The sequence below is a fragment of the Esox lucius genome, chromosome 7, assembly GCF_011004845.1.
Source record: "Esox lucius isolate fEsoLuc1 chromosome 7, fEsoLuc1.pri, whole genome shotgun sequence".
In the NCBI taxonomy this organism is placed as follows: domain Eukaryota; kingdom Metazoa; phylum Chordata; class Actinopteri; order Esociformes; family Esocidae; genus Esox; species Esox lucius.
Genome location: NC_047575.1, coordinates 20,451,873 through 20,466,184, shown reverse-complemented (window position 1 = coordinate 20,466,184; position 14,312 = coordinate 20,451,873). Strand labels below are relative to the sequence as shown.

The following is a 14,312-nucleotide window of genomic DNA, read 5'->3' as shown; positions in this document are numbered from 1 at the left end:
GGTGATCAATAACCCAATGGTCACTCTAAAACAGCTTGGAGTTTAAATGCAGAGATCGGAGAACCTAAAAGAAGGACAAGTATCTCTGCAGCACTCTGTGAATCAAGTCTTTATTTTTTGTCATTATTGGATATTGAGTGTAGATTGTGTGCAATAGGAACTGTTTTCTTATACTGCCATACAAACTATGGGCCCTCCCACCTGTCCATGCATATGGAATCTAAACAGGTTGAGAGCAGATCAGTGTCTGGTGTGCCAAACATGTCATTGTACAGTGTTGTTTCGTTCCTGTCTATTTTGGATGCTGTGAGGTGGATAAAATGCTACACATTCCCATCAAAAGCCCCAGGCCAAAAAGGGGCAGACAAAACTGACAAGGGAGGTTTTACTGGTTCCACGTTGTCCTTCAATGGCTCAGCATGAACAAGGGGTTGTGGAGTGTGGGTTTCAATGTTGCAGGGACACTATCATATCATATATAATCTGCAAAGTGTGTTCAATTACAAAATGTGTTCATTTGGGTTTGAATTGAATCATGTTGACTGGCCAAATTAAAGCCTAGCTATAAGTACACACCCAGAATTCTCACAGTTTATCGACTTATTCATATTTGATCAATTTAATGGACAATCTACATTGCTCCATCAAGGGGTTTGGATTTAATTTAGAAGAATAACAAACATATAGTCTTAAAATGTTCACAGCCAGAAGAGGACTGGCCACCCCTCAGAGCCTGGTTCCTTTCTAGGTTTCTTCCTAAGTTTCCTTTTTAGGGAATTTTTCCTATCTACTATGTACCGACACTGTTGTTGCCTGTTCTTTGTGTTTTCAGGCTGTTTGTTTTCTAAAAGCACTTTGTGACAACTGCTGATGTAAAAAGGGCTTTATAAATACATTTGATTGATTGATAATGAAACTTTCAAACATGAACCCAAAATGTAAGCTAGTTTTATCAGTGGTAATGTGTTTAACATTATAGTAATGTTTTATACAGGATAGGTTACTAGAGGTTTACATTGCTCAGCTGCACATTGCTCAGCTGCAATTGTGTTTCACTTCTGAAAGCAGGAATGCTTTACTATCAGTTTACTAAGAAAAGCAGTTGCAGCAATTTCTGGAATTTTTGCATCTCCGGGAATGAAGCAATAAACATGAGTATGACTACTAAACAGATAATGACAGTGACTTGTCCTCCCTCCCCTGATCCAGTCTGAGGCCATGCCAGCGTCCTGGGACGGCGTAAGGTTAGCATTGGAGCTGAGGAGTGTGTAGGTGTATTGGGGGAGGGGTGGGTGGGTGGGTGCAACATTTCTCTGTTGGGTTAAGTTATTTGTGTTCTACCCTGAGCATACCATCTCGACCATACCACAGTAAGACACACCTGTGTTGTGTGATAGGAGAACCAGGGGAGGATCTGTTGCAGACCCAGATCAGGTACCTCAGCACTGCTAGCTTCCACAGTGCATAAATCAACAGGTGAGTTCTGCCTGCCTTTGATCCTTTAGACACTGATCTGGAGCAAGTTGTGTGTGTTGCTAATTCTGACATGAGAGCTTGTAGAAAATGTACAAATGCAATTTCCTAGTTTGACCCAGTTTACTATGGCAGGAGAACAATTGGTAAACAATGGGAAAAAGTGATTGGATTATAAATAACAAACATTTTGTCAAATGTGTCAAAGTGTGAATCAAGTGTATTAAACCTTACTTATACATATGTACTAACATTTAGCTTTTCCTGTTGGGATGGAACATTTGTGAAACAGTAGAACGATGAAACAAGTTCCGTCACAACTGATGCACCACCCCTATGGGCCAATCAGAATACTTTATAAATATTTGGTATATTTGACAAGACATACTGTATCATTCACCCATGTTTAGTCAAAAACCAGTGCAATCTAAGATTTCACATGGGTTACCGAGACTACGTCAAATATATTTAAACCCTCTAATATATTATAGATCTATCTGTGGGATTGTGATGATCTCAACTAGTCTATATGAACCACAATACAATTTTCACTACTAGTTCAAATCCTTTTAGCATGACTTGCAAGGTGGTTTTTTGGAGACCCAAGTTCACATCCTGCTCTGTTCACTGCCTGTCTTGTGTGTTTTAGCCTCCTTTCTTTTTACATAGGCCATAATTGGAAAAAAACTTTCACTGTAAGGATTTTCTTTGCTGAGTATTTCTATAGTCTATGTCTATATTTCAGTAGGATGAATATTTGCTGTCTATTGAATGTCACCTACCTTGGAATAGGCTGCTTGATTTAATCAAGTTTTCCGGCTGAGTTGTGTTTTCTGTAGGGCTGACATTGTCCTCAACCTTTCAAGCAATAGAGATAGGTTTGTACATTTTTTTTGTTCAAATAGACTAACCTACAAGAGGTGAATAGTCATCCTAGTTGTAAGACCCATGAGTTCAGGTGAAACTTCAGTGTATCCTACACAGGAGGTCATCAACGCATTTCTGACTGATAGGCTGCATCATCTAGGACCATTGGTGGTGGGTTCTATCCTTAATAGTGATATAGCCTCGGGCCAGATTCAGACTCACTGCCAAAACTAGTAACTGTCATGTTACTGTAGATCACTTTAATGAACCAAAGACATTGCCATCTCCTTGGAATTTCCCATCATTTGGAAACAATTTTAGTATGCAGTATGTCTGGTCTGAGGGAACACAGATGCCTGTGATGTTTGTCCAGTCATGCAGCTGCCTACACATTTAATCTACCCGTACTGTATGATGCCATTCCTTTCCTGTCAGTCCTGGAATGCAGTGGCACTGGTTATTCTGACATGCAGGCCAGTGCACTGTGTGAAGTCGTAGATAGGATATGTGGACTGATGTTATCAAGTTCTAGATCAGGGGTCTTATTTATTTTTGAACAAAACAATTGTTTGTTTCTATTTTAATAATAAAAATACTTAAAACCTGGAGAAAACATAATTTTGGAAAATGTTCTTTCTTTTTTAAAGAAGCTCTTGTGCCCAAAATGTTTCACTTTCAAAATATATCCTTCCCCCAAGCCTCTGAGTAATGTTAACCTAGTATTCTGTTCTTCTGTCCATGTTGTTTTAATAGGTTGTTCAACTGAAAAGCCCTGCACCATGTCCACCAAAGGTTTGTTGACCGCCTGTAATCTAATTCTACAACAAAAATGGCCATAGTTCAGTGCAGTAAAGTACAGTGCATGTTTGTGTTTTTGTGTTTGGGTGTGCGTTGTAGAAATAAACAGAGCGCAAGTGGTTCAGACCATGAAGGTGCGACATGCATTAAAGGGAGACTGCAGCTGGATCCGTAAAGAGACAGACCCAGATAGAAAACAGGAGAAACCACGGTAACCAAGCCAAAACAAAAAGACACCTACATTATGTTTTAGGACACCTCTGTGTAATACATTCATGATTTTTTGTAGCATTTATTTTATGATGAATATTATGTGCTCCTTAGTTTGCATACCCTGGCAGAAATAGTGAAATCTTTGCATTGATTTTGAAAATATGACTCATCATACAAAGAAACTGTCTTTAATTTAAGGAGAGTGATCATATGAAGCCATTTATTATCACATAGTTGTTTGGCTCCTTTTGAAATCATAATGATAACAGAAATCAACCAAATGGCTCTGATCAAAAGTTTACGTACCCTTGAATGTTATTGTTACAGACACACAAGGTGACACACACAGGTGAAAATGACAATTAAAGGTGAAATTCCCACACCTGTGGCTTTTTAAATTGTGTTTGTGCATAACTAGTCAATGGCTTTGTTAGCCCTCACGTTAGCCCTCACTGAGCAGGCTCGATACTGAGCCACGGGGAGCAGAAAATAAGTGTCAAAAGACCTGCGTAACAAGGTAATGTTTCAAGGAGCACAATACAACGATACTTGAACAAAAATTAGCTGCATGGTCGAGTTGCCAGAAAGAAGCCTTTACTGTGCTCATGCCTCAAAAAAGCCCAGTTACAATATGCCCGACAACAGCTTGACACACTTCACAGCTTCTGGCACACTGTAATTTGGAGTGACGAGACCAAACTAGAGCTTTGTGGTCACAACCATAAGCGCTATGTTTGGAGAGGGATCAACAAAGCCTATAGTGAACAGAATACCATCCACACTGTGAAGCATGGTGGTGGCCCTCTGATGTTTTGGGGGGTGTGAGCCCTAAAGGCACATGGAATCTTGTGCAAGATGGCAAGATGAATGCAGCATGTAATCAGAAAATTCTGGCAGACAATATGCATTCTTCTGCACGAAAGCTGCGCATGGGACGCTCTTGGACTTGGTGAAGGTTCTGGCGTGGCCATCACAGCCTCCTGACCTTAATATCATTGAGCCACTCTGGGGAGATCTCAAATGTGCGGTTCATGCAAGACGATCAAAGACTTTGCATGACCTGGAGGCCTTTTGCCAAGACAAATGGGCAGCTATACCACCTGCAAGAATTTGGGGACTCATAGACAACTATTACAAAAGACTGCATGCTGTCATTGATGCTAAAGGGGTCAATATACATTATTAAGAACAAAGGGTATGCAGACTTTTGAACAGGGGTCAGTTAATTTTTTTCTTTGTTGCCATGTTTTGTTTTATGATTGTGCCATTCTGTTATGACCTACAGTTTAATGTGAATCCAATAAGAAATAAAAGACGTGTTTTGCCTGCTCACTCATGTTTTCTTTACAAATGGTACATATATTACCAATTCTCCAAGGGTATGCAAACTGTAAATACAGGTCATTTATGCCAATAATAACACCAGCATAGTCATTCCATCACCAACTTCATTCAAAGATGGAGGGCAGGATCCAAACATTTATAACATATTGCACAAATTGGATTTGTAAAGTATCATAAAAACCTTTACATAAAACATTTGGATATGAAATAGATTACAGTTTATGCTGTAAGACACAAAACCTCTGTTGTGTTCCTTTAAATGCTATTTCTGTTTGACTCATTTAGGCCCAAGAAGCTTTCAAAATCTGCAGTACAAAAAGCTATGGAGGAATCAATTAATGCAGCAGTACCAAAAGAAGAATCTGTAGTTGAGCCTGTTGCTATGGCTGCAAGTGAACCTGTAGTGAAGCCTGTTGCTGTGTCTCCAGGTGAACTTGTAGTTAAGCCTGTTGCTGTGGCTGCAGGTGAACATGTAGTTAAGCCTGTTGCTGTGGCTGCAGGTGAACCTATAGTTAAGCCTGTTGCTTTGGCTGCAAGTGAACCTGTAGTGAAGCCTGTTGCTGTGTCTCCAGGTGAACTTGTAGTTAAGCCTGTTGCTGTGGCTGCAGGTGAACATGTAGTTAAGCCTGTAGCTGTGGCTTCAGGTGAACCTGTAGTTAAGCCTGTTGCTGTGGCTGCAGGGGAACCTGTAGTTAAGCCTGTTGCTGTGGCTGCAAGTGAACCTGTAGTTAAACCTGTTGCTGTGGCTGCAAGTGAACCGGTCGTTAAGCCTGTTGCTGTGGCTGCAGGTACATTTGTAGTTAAGCCTGTTGCTGCGGCTGCAGGTGAACCTGTAGTTAAGCCTGTAACTGTGGCTGCAGGTGAACCTGTAGTTAAGCCTGTTGTTTTGGCTGCAAGTGAACCTGTAGTTAAGCCTGTTGCTGTGGCTTCAGGTGAACCTGTAGTTAAGCCTGTTGCTGTGGCTTCAGGTGAACCTGTAGTTAAGCCTGTAGCTGTGGCTGCAGGTGAACCTGTAGTTAAGCATGTTGCTGTGGCTGTAGGTGAACCTGTTGTTAAGCCTATTGCTGTGGCTGTAGGTGAACCTGTAGTTAAGCCTGTAGCAGTGGCTGCAGGTGAACCTGTAGTTAAGCCTGTTGCTGTGGCTGAAGGTGAACCTGTAGTTAAGCCTGTTGCTGTGGCTGCAGTTGAACCTGTAGTTAAGCCTATAGCTGGGGCTGCAGGTGAACCTGTTGTTAAGCCTGTTGCTTCAGTTGGGGCTTCTGTTCAACCTGTAGTTAAGCCTGCGAATGGAGTTCAAACTGTAGTTAAGTCAGAGGCTGCAGTTGGAACTACAGTTCGACCCATAGTTCAGCCTGGGGCTGTGGCTAAAGATCAAGTTGCAGTTCAACCTGTGATTCAACCTGTGGAGAAAACAAGTGTTGACATTGTGAAGGAGGCAACAGTGGAATCTGCAGGTGAATTGCGTGCAGTTCCGCAGTCTGTTGAAGCTGTACAGAAATCATCAGCTGCTATTGAACTTGAGGAGGCATTAGATGTGGAGCCTGTGAAGTCACCTGCTGATAAGGATGATGTGATGGCCCCAGCAACTCAGCCAACGCCTCATCAGGGTCCATGTCCCTCACTGTGAGTCAGACAAATAATCCTCATTGTTGTCTATTGTAAGATGTTTTTTAGACAATCAAACACACAGACAAGTGCATACACGTATCATTTGTCCGTGTCGATTTGTTTCTCTACTGTTTCAGCGTTCAGCCACAGAAGGATTCTGAGCAACACCATCATCAGATAGTACATGAACTTCGTCACACCAAGTAAGTGTTATTTTTCTGTTCAGAATATGGTCGACCTAAAAGGTGCGCAATTTATGATGAGTTAGGTCAATACAGGTCAATTACACCAATAATAACACCAGCATCATAATCCACATTGCACAAGATATCAATGTCTCCTTTTTAAAATGTATGGATTTCCTTGAAAATTTGGAATCACTGGTGGCCGGTACTTATTTTGCCAGTTGAAAACCAACATGTCTGTTTTAGCCATGCCAAAGTTTAACTTACAGTGTATTTTCTGTTCTCTTCACTACAGGGATGGCGATGCCATTTGTTCATACTGTAACAAGTCAATTGTTGAAAATGTCAAGATCACTGTCAGTGACCCACCAATCTACAGTCACCTAGATTGTTTTAAGGTAGAGCACCACATGCCTTTGTCCTGTCAATCCAATGTTCAAATACAATAGCTCACTCTCTTATATCTGTTAAGCACTTTGAAAGACATATGTGCACTATAAATGAAGTCTGATTGGTTACTGAGCACAATAATATCCTTTTTTCCAGTGTGGGTTGTGCAGCAAACCCTTAGGGGACATGATGACCGCAATGTATCATCGTGGGAGAAGGATACACTGTCATTACTGTTTTACAAAAAATTGGTAGGCCTTAGGACTTCCCATCCTCGTCAGAAAGAGGGCCTGGCAATATCCTCTCTGGAACCAGGTCAACATAACCATAATGACAGATTACTGGAAGGTCTGAAGGTTTTGAAGGTTTTGTGAGGTGTTATATTTACAGTTACAGTATAATCCACTGTCTGATATTTTCTTGATATTGAATGCAGTTCTTTGTGAATGTAATGTAGAAAACCTTAGGTAACAAAACAATTGTGTTTTCATCTTTTTGAATTGTAGGGCATGTACAGCCATCTGTAATGATAAAAATGTTGAATTGATCTATGACAGGTTCCATCATTTATATCAACATATTTTAAATAAAATTCCCAAATTGTGACTCATAGGACTTTTGTTGTACTGGTTAGCATTTGTATGGAGATGAAATGAAGCACAATATTTAAATACCTTGGGTTTAAAATGGCTTTGATTATGTTTAATTTCAACACAGAATCATATACGCAACCCAATTCAGTAAATAGCAGAGTAGGCAAATCACCAGCCAGAAATCACCTGGAACTAAAAACCATATGGCATAAAAGCAGAAAGCATGTGAACAATGGAAACAGAACATCTTATTTAGCATAAAACTTTAGCACCTCTATGGAAATGGGTATCCTACACACAGTAATAATTTAAAAGGACTTGCAATAGCAACCTATTCATCAAGAGTGAGTACATAAAGCTGCCATAGACAAGAGAGACTCCCATACCACACTCCCACATTACAATGGGCCTTCATACAGAACTTGAGCACATTCAGCTGTTTGCTTTAGTTGCAGTAGTGCAGAGCTCATTTATGTACACAATCTAAAGCAACAGCAGCTAGATCATGTGCATATCTATATACATATCAATAAGCCAGGGGACCTGGGTGCAATTCTTAGTTCCGATTAGCACGAAGAGCAGTAATCTCTTTCAGTCCCTCAGATTCAGAGGGCTGAACAGAGAGCGTCTTTAGAAAACTGGAATGTGATTATAAGCAACAGACGTCCGTGTCATCATCCTGGACTGGGGGGCAATGAGACAGGTGAGCAGAGAGGAGGAGCTTGACATAATGAGGACCAGGAGGTCCATTCATCTGTCTGTGGTTGAACCAGGTGGTCACGCTGAACCGTGTGTCAGTTGGCAGAGTCCTTCAGGGAACAGCCAGCAGGGATCCAGGGGACGGATGTATTGTGACGTGTGACGGCTTCCCTCAGGCCCAGTCTGCAGGGGGATGTAGATGGGACTGCACACTGTGTTTCAACAGCGTAGCCCTTTCCTACCAAGGAACCGCAGGACTGCATAGTTGTAGGTAGTAGCAACCACGTAGAGAAACTAGACGGGGAAAGGTGGAGGGAACAAAAGTAGGTTCCTTAAAAAGCTGCATTTAGAGTGTCATATCAACGGTCCACAGAGCATTACACAATAACGCGGGTTTAAAAATCTTCCTCCTAATGAAGGCATATAGAATAGTTTGTTTGGTGGTTTTACAAAGCAGCTGGTCTTGTCATCTTAATTATAGTTGAAAAGCAGGACTTTTTGTGGTGATGGACAGTATGACAATCGATAGATTGATTTCTCTACACTTTCTGTTCCCTGCCAAGTGCTGAAATAAACTCCATGCCTGAAGTTACAAAACAAATGTATACGTTGAACCTAAACCAAGTAAGTGACATCCCCTATTAAACTCATGAGTGTCTGGGTGGACGTTCTTACTCACCAGAGCCAAGAGAGCAATCCCTGCACCAACAAAGGCAGCAATGTACAGGTCGTAGGTGATGAAGAACTGCAGAGAGAAAGCAAGCAATAATGTTCCAATTATATTTCTGGAACACATCCTAAAACAGACCTTTAATAACACATGCACCGGAAAATTATTTTCTTGGGACTTAGAACTGTTTTGGGAAAGGTTAGAAAACTGTCACACATAGCTTTTCAAAGTAGTTTTATTGTCATACTAGCTACTAATCACCTCTTTTGTTTTGCAAATGGATGCCAAGGTCATTCCACAGGCCTTCCCTGGCATTGCATTCCAAGGCAGCAGTCCTAAAGAGAAGCTTGTTTAATTAATGACACATTAAATACTGTAAAAAACATTTACAAAAAATACTGTCACCTAAGGATCTGATCTTAACCCTGCATATTACTCTAGATGTGGACCACTAAAAACTAAAACCATTTGCCACTAGAACCTAGCCCCCTTGTATAGTGACAATGCCAAACAGAAATGACTAGAAGACAAACATAAAATGTTAGGTCTTCCAACCAGCATGGAAAGATAGTACAAAGCAAATTGAAAAGGCTCAATCAACCGACTTTTAAAGACAGATGAATATGAATAAAACAACCCAAATGCAGTGGCCAAACAAACCACATTACCCAAAGGACTTCAGCAGTGACTCATTCATGAACTTCAGTGGAAAGATCATTGCTCTTTAAAAAAGCCATTAAAAATGTTTATATTTTTCGAAACCTCAGTTGTCCTGACACTGTACAGAACTGCCAGCTCCTGGGATCAATGGGGACACTGACGTTTTATAGTTCTGTTTCCCCTTGACACATTTATAAATGGCCATGGCTTTTAAACCTTCCAGCTGTCTACTGGACCTTATTAAAACAAAACTACAGAAGGATTTACTTCCTGTGCTTGGCACTGCGATGTTAAACATAATAAATATCTATCCTCCAGATGTGTACCAGGTTCAGTAAAAGTGACAGTAATAAAGCCTCTTCTAACAAAGCTAAACCATGTCCCAGATTCTTTTCAAAATGTTCGACCTATATCCAGTCTCTTAAAAAGGCAATGGCTTTGACCACTAGACCACCTGTGGAACCAGCTGCTAGAATCTTGACTAGAAGCCAAAATAAAATATATTACTCTAAGGCTTGCCTCTGTCTTCCTGTACCGTTTTTTATTGTTCTTTACCAAATCAATACATATACTTGCCACTACTTAACTCTCTGAAAAAGTCCTGCAGTACATTCAAACTTGAATGCTACAGTCCCATGATGCAGGCCTTCTTTCTTGTTTCTAGGGGAGGCAGGGCTTTTCCCTAAAGAGACATTTATTTATTAAATGATCTGCTGTTCCTTATGCGAGATGTTTTACCCCTGCTTTCCCATACCATCACGAAGAGAGGACATCACGTCATGCCAGTCTATTTTCATAATCCTTCAAGTTAGTGGTGTCTGATCTTTGTGTCAGTTTTCCATCCACTTCTGGATTATGGAGTTTGAGAGAAATCTGTGGGCTATACTAAGCCATGCCTCAAGGTAGTTTGTTAGCGGTCTGTTAATGTTCCTTAGGTGCTTACCTTTTGCCAGGTAAAGAGGACTGAGAACTTCAGCATTGACCTGGGAGCAATTAAGGTTAACAGCCAAGCTCAGTGACAGAACAAAAGAGTTTTCACCTTCCCGGCTTAGGGATTCTACCAACCCAAGTGATTCTGACGTATTACTGTGGTTTCAACCAACTTCACCCCTTGGAGCCCAGTTCCTCTCTAGGTTTCTATTTCCTTCTGCAAACAGTTTTTCCAAGTCATTGTGCTTTAAAATCTTATGGCTTGCTCTTAGGGATTTTAGGGTGGGTGTCTCCATATGCATGTTTTCATAAATGCTGATGAAATTAGGCCTTCAGAAAATACATTTTACTCATCATAAGCTAAACGTACCATACTGCCGAGCGTCCATGCAGACCCAGCTATGCTGGTTAATGCTGGGTGTGGTCTCAGCCAGGATGTTGATGGTGTGGCAGGTCTGCGCCATATTGAAGAAGAAAAAGACTGGTATGGATGTGAAGGCAAACACTGCCAGCCAGATCACTGCCAGGACGTATGTCACTACGATGAACTGTGTAGAAGGAAGCAGAGCAAATGGTCTCAAGTCAAGTTAGTGGTCAAACTCCAGGGGGGATACAGGATGTGTCACTCCTGCAACCACACACCACCACTGAGTGTAAAATATGCTAACATTAGCCTAGCAGCCCTGAAGCATAATACAAGAGGGATCAATTAACTCCTCCAGAATTTGTCTCTGAACTTTCAGTGATGGGGTTGGATTACAAGCTAGAATACAGCAGACAGTGTCACTACTCTTTCAGCAACATGACCCCGCCCCCACTTACCGTGAGACTGAGGCAGCGGCCACACCTGGTGCTCCGGAACTCTCCGAAGGTCTGCTTAACAGCGCTGGTGGTGTAGAACCCCTCCGCCAGTAGCAGGATGCAGTAGAGGAAGAAGAAAGAGGCCAGGCCATATATGACGTACTGGAAATACTTGATACTAGGAGACAAGGACAGCTCATTAGAAGAAGAGGTCAGAGATCCGTACTGAGGAAAGCTGCTGTTGAAAGTTGTCTGGTCGAAGTCGGGGTTATATTAATGTTACTTGATTGGCGCAACCTATCAATGAATACGATTGATTCGATGATTTTCCTGCACTTGAACACAGAGTAGTTAAATTGATAACAATCAGTTTAAAGTCACTCACAATGAGGCCAGGATGACGTAATCTTGTATGTTACGAGCGAAGTAAGTCTCTACGAGCACCTCTGTGTTGGCCAGTGCTTCGTGCCCGCAGCCACAGAACAGCGCCATGCCGGCAAAGCACAGCAGAGTGGCGACCAGAGACGGGTAGGGCACCGCCCCCAGACAGCGGATACAGCAATCATAACAACCTGGCGAGGGGGCATAGTACATGAACACACAAGCAGCACACACCGCACATACCAACACACAGCACATACCAACACACAGCACAGCCGCCCCCCACAGTCCAGAAACCTTTCAGTCACCCCGCCCGGGGAGTTGTTGAACAGAAAGACCCCGCTGCTTCTGCCAAAAATCCATCAACATCCACCAGCAACTTCCAACAACAGGCATGAAAGCAACAGAAAAATGAAGGCGAAACACAACATCAAAACCAAGTGCATCTGAGCAGCGTATCCAGCTAAAGTAATGTTAAACTGTCCATACAAAACCAGCCGCCAATGAATTCACAACACTCATACACTTCCTCCATTGTAAGCGATGCTGGGGAAGCACATTGCAAACATCCAGACTGTTAATTGGCTGTGTTGGCATAGGAATCAGAGAGAGAGAGATGCACCTAGGGCTTTGCAAAGCCAAGGCTGTCTGACGGGAAACATTTGTTGCGTTCGATCTTGTGCTCCTTAAAAACGAGCAAAGGTTTCTGAACCTGGGATGCTAAAAGCTCTTCTGCAGGATATTGCAACTAAAAAACAGCTCTGTCTGCTCTGGTTTCATCTGTAAAGCTGCTCGGCTCCTGGCAACGCCTCACAGCTCAGCCCCTCTATTCTCCAGAGTCCAACCCTCTTTCGCCACCGACCGCTGCCAGCGGCGTCACCGGGAGAGGCCACAGTGGAGAGACAGGAGAGGGCATTGAAGGATGGGCTCCAGTGGCTTAGAGTGAGAGACCGTCTTTGTGACGGGACAAACAATGCCCTTTTGTCTTCGCCAGGAGCGGAGGAGAACAAAGGCCAACAATGTCAAACAAACAAAGACCCACACCCCAACACCCCCCCTCCCCCCTCCCCCCGCGCACACACACACACACACACACACACAGACTCACGCAACAAACACACACAGCTCCTCCACCGTCAGGATTTGCACAGTACCGCTGGCAACATCAGTGCCATTGGTCCAGCCCGGGTCAACCTACGACTGAAGCTGCCTGGGACTGGTACCATGGCACTGAATGAGTGTCTATGTTCACAGGGAATGGGGACCTCAGTTCAAGTATTCAAGGGTGGGAGGCATTATGAAATGGGGGGTGGGGGGTGGGGGGGGGGGGCTGAAGTAGTTTACAACAACAACCAAGTTGCTCATCACAGTTCCATGGTCCACAAGCCCCTCTGGGGAAGTGCAAACCCTGTCACAATCATAAATAATAAACGACAGAGCTGAGGCAACTGTTGCCCGCTGACTAATGTTCTTTTAATATTAAGGTTTCTGTGAATTGAGTGGATAAGAAAATACGGAGGATATAAATTAAACAAACTAGCATTTAAATATAAACAGTAACAGCTGGGAGGTAGTTTGAGTCCGTGTAAATTACATTAGCTGCAGTCGCCACCTCTTCAGCTGTCCTCTGAAACGCCTGTTAGAATGATAGATGTGCCATGATAAACCATGAATTAAATTGCAGCACAGATACCACTGGAATATACTGAAGGACCATACTAAACCAAGCCTTTAAATCATGCTATATCTCGTGCTGAGATACTATTTTGTTTTACTGTATAGTAGTGAAGGAATGTGAGGGAGGAATAATTGAGTGACTTAAAACTTGGCTCCAGAGTCTGACAGACGGCGTGTAACAAAGAATTTCACGCAAATTTGCTAATTATGTCCTGGACAAGTGTGGGAGTGTGAGAGCCTTTGACATGATCGACCTTAGAGGACCTCTCTCCATCAGCATACACTGGTCATCTGTCTCTCTGAAACCCAATGAATTCAATCAATCTTTTCAAAGAGTACTTCACAGATATAAGCTATGTGAGGGAGGAGGTTTGATTTAAATATTCACATCACTAATAACATGATGACTTCTAAAATATACGAATACCCAGGTTTTATGTTAAAGGAATATCTATTAAAAGTTTGTGATTAATGAACATCAACAATATTCACTGATCAAAACTTTTTAAATTGTACTTACTTTTGATTTTACTTTTGTACTAGTTCTAAAACAAATTATTTGTTAGCTAATTGGTGTAACAAAAATAAAATCAGATCAATCATTCATATGCTTCCAGTGTTGCCATATGATATTATGTTATGATATGAATAACCTATGAAATAAGTGGACATCAAAGTTAGACAATCAACATAAAACCAGCATTTACCAAAATATTATTGAAGGCTTCACATTATTTTCCATTGAAAGAACATCTCTAATATTTTCTGAAAAAATGTATTTCAAAAGTTGGGTCATATTTCAAATATTGATAAAATATTCACAAAAACAAATATATATTTTTATTTTATAAAAAAAAATGACTTACCCATGTTCAGAAGTATGGGGTTATTGATGTTTAGCTTGGCGGCTTTGTGACTGTGATATGAGAAGTTATTCCCTACCACTCCTATATGAATCTGACTCGTGCTTTTGTCTGACCAACAATAGACAGACCCCCAGCTCCCAGAGCAGGTCTTAAAGTC

General features: G+C 41.8%; 1 protein-coding gene and 1 long non-coding RNA gene across 4 annotated transcripts; one reads left to right on the top strand and one right to left on the bottom strand.

Moving 5' to 3' along the window:
- The first annotated feature begins 1,188 nt into the window (after positions 1 to 1,188).
- si:dkey-125i10.3 lies at positions 1,189 to 7,484 on the top strand. 2 transcript variants are annotated; one of them, XR_003781953.2, is made up of 8 exons: positions 1,189 to 1,244; positions 1,398 to 1,476; positions 3,094 to 3,132; positions 3,238 to 3,349; positions 4,981 to 6,318; positions 6,441 to 6,506; positions 6,784 to 6,886; positions 7,035 to 7,484. It is a non-coding gene; the product is annotated as a calphotin (long non-coding RNA). The 2 variants fall into 2 exon arrangements; XR_003781952.2 differs by having other exon boundaries at positions 1,199 to 1,268.
- A 69-nt stretch (positions 7,485 to 7,553) lies between these two features.
- Positions 7,554 to 14,259, bottom strand: plp1b (proteolipid protein 1b). 2 transcript variants are annotated; one of them, XM_010868234.3, is made up of 7 exons: positions 14,156 to 14,259; positions 11,617 to 11,803; positions 11,253 to 11,409; positions 10,801 to 10,978; positions 9,102 to 9,175; positions 8,850 to 8,915; positions 7,554 to 8,464 (listed from the first exon to the last, which is right to left on the bottom strand). In XM_010868234.3, exons 1-7 carry the CDS (start codon positions 14,157 to 14,159, stop codon positions 8,390 to 8,392), a joined length of 741 nt encoding a protein of 246 aa, XP_010866536.1. In that variant the 5' UTR covers positions 14,160 to 14,259; the 3' UTR covers positions 7,554 to 8,389. The 2 variants fall into 2 exon arrangements, with proteins under 2 accessions (XP_010866536.1, XP_010866535.1); XM_010868233.5 differs by lacking the exon at positions 14,156 to 14,259 and adding an exon at positions 12,235 to 12,576.
- Between the last annotated feature and the right edge of the window lie 53 nt (positions 14,260 to 14,312).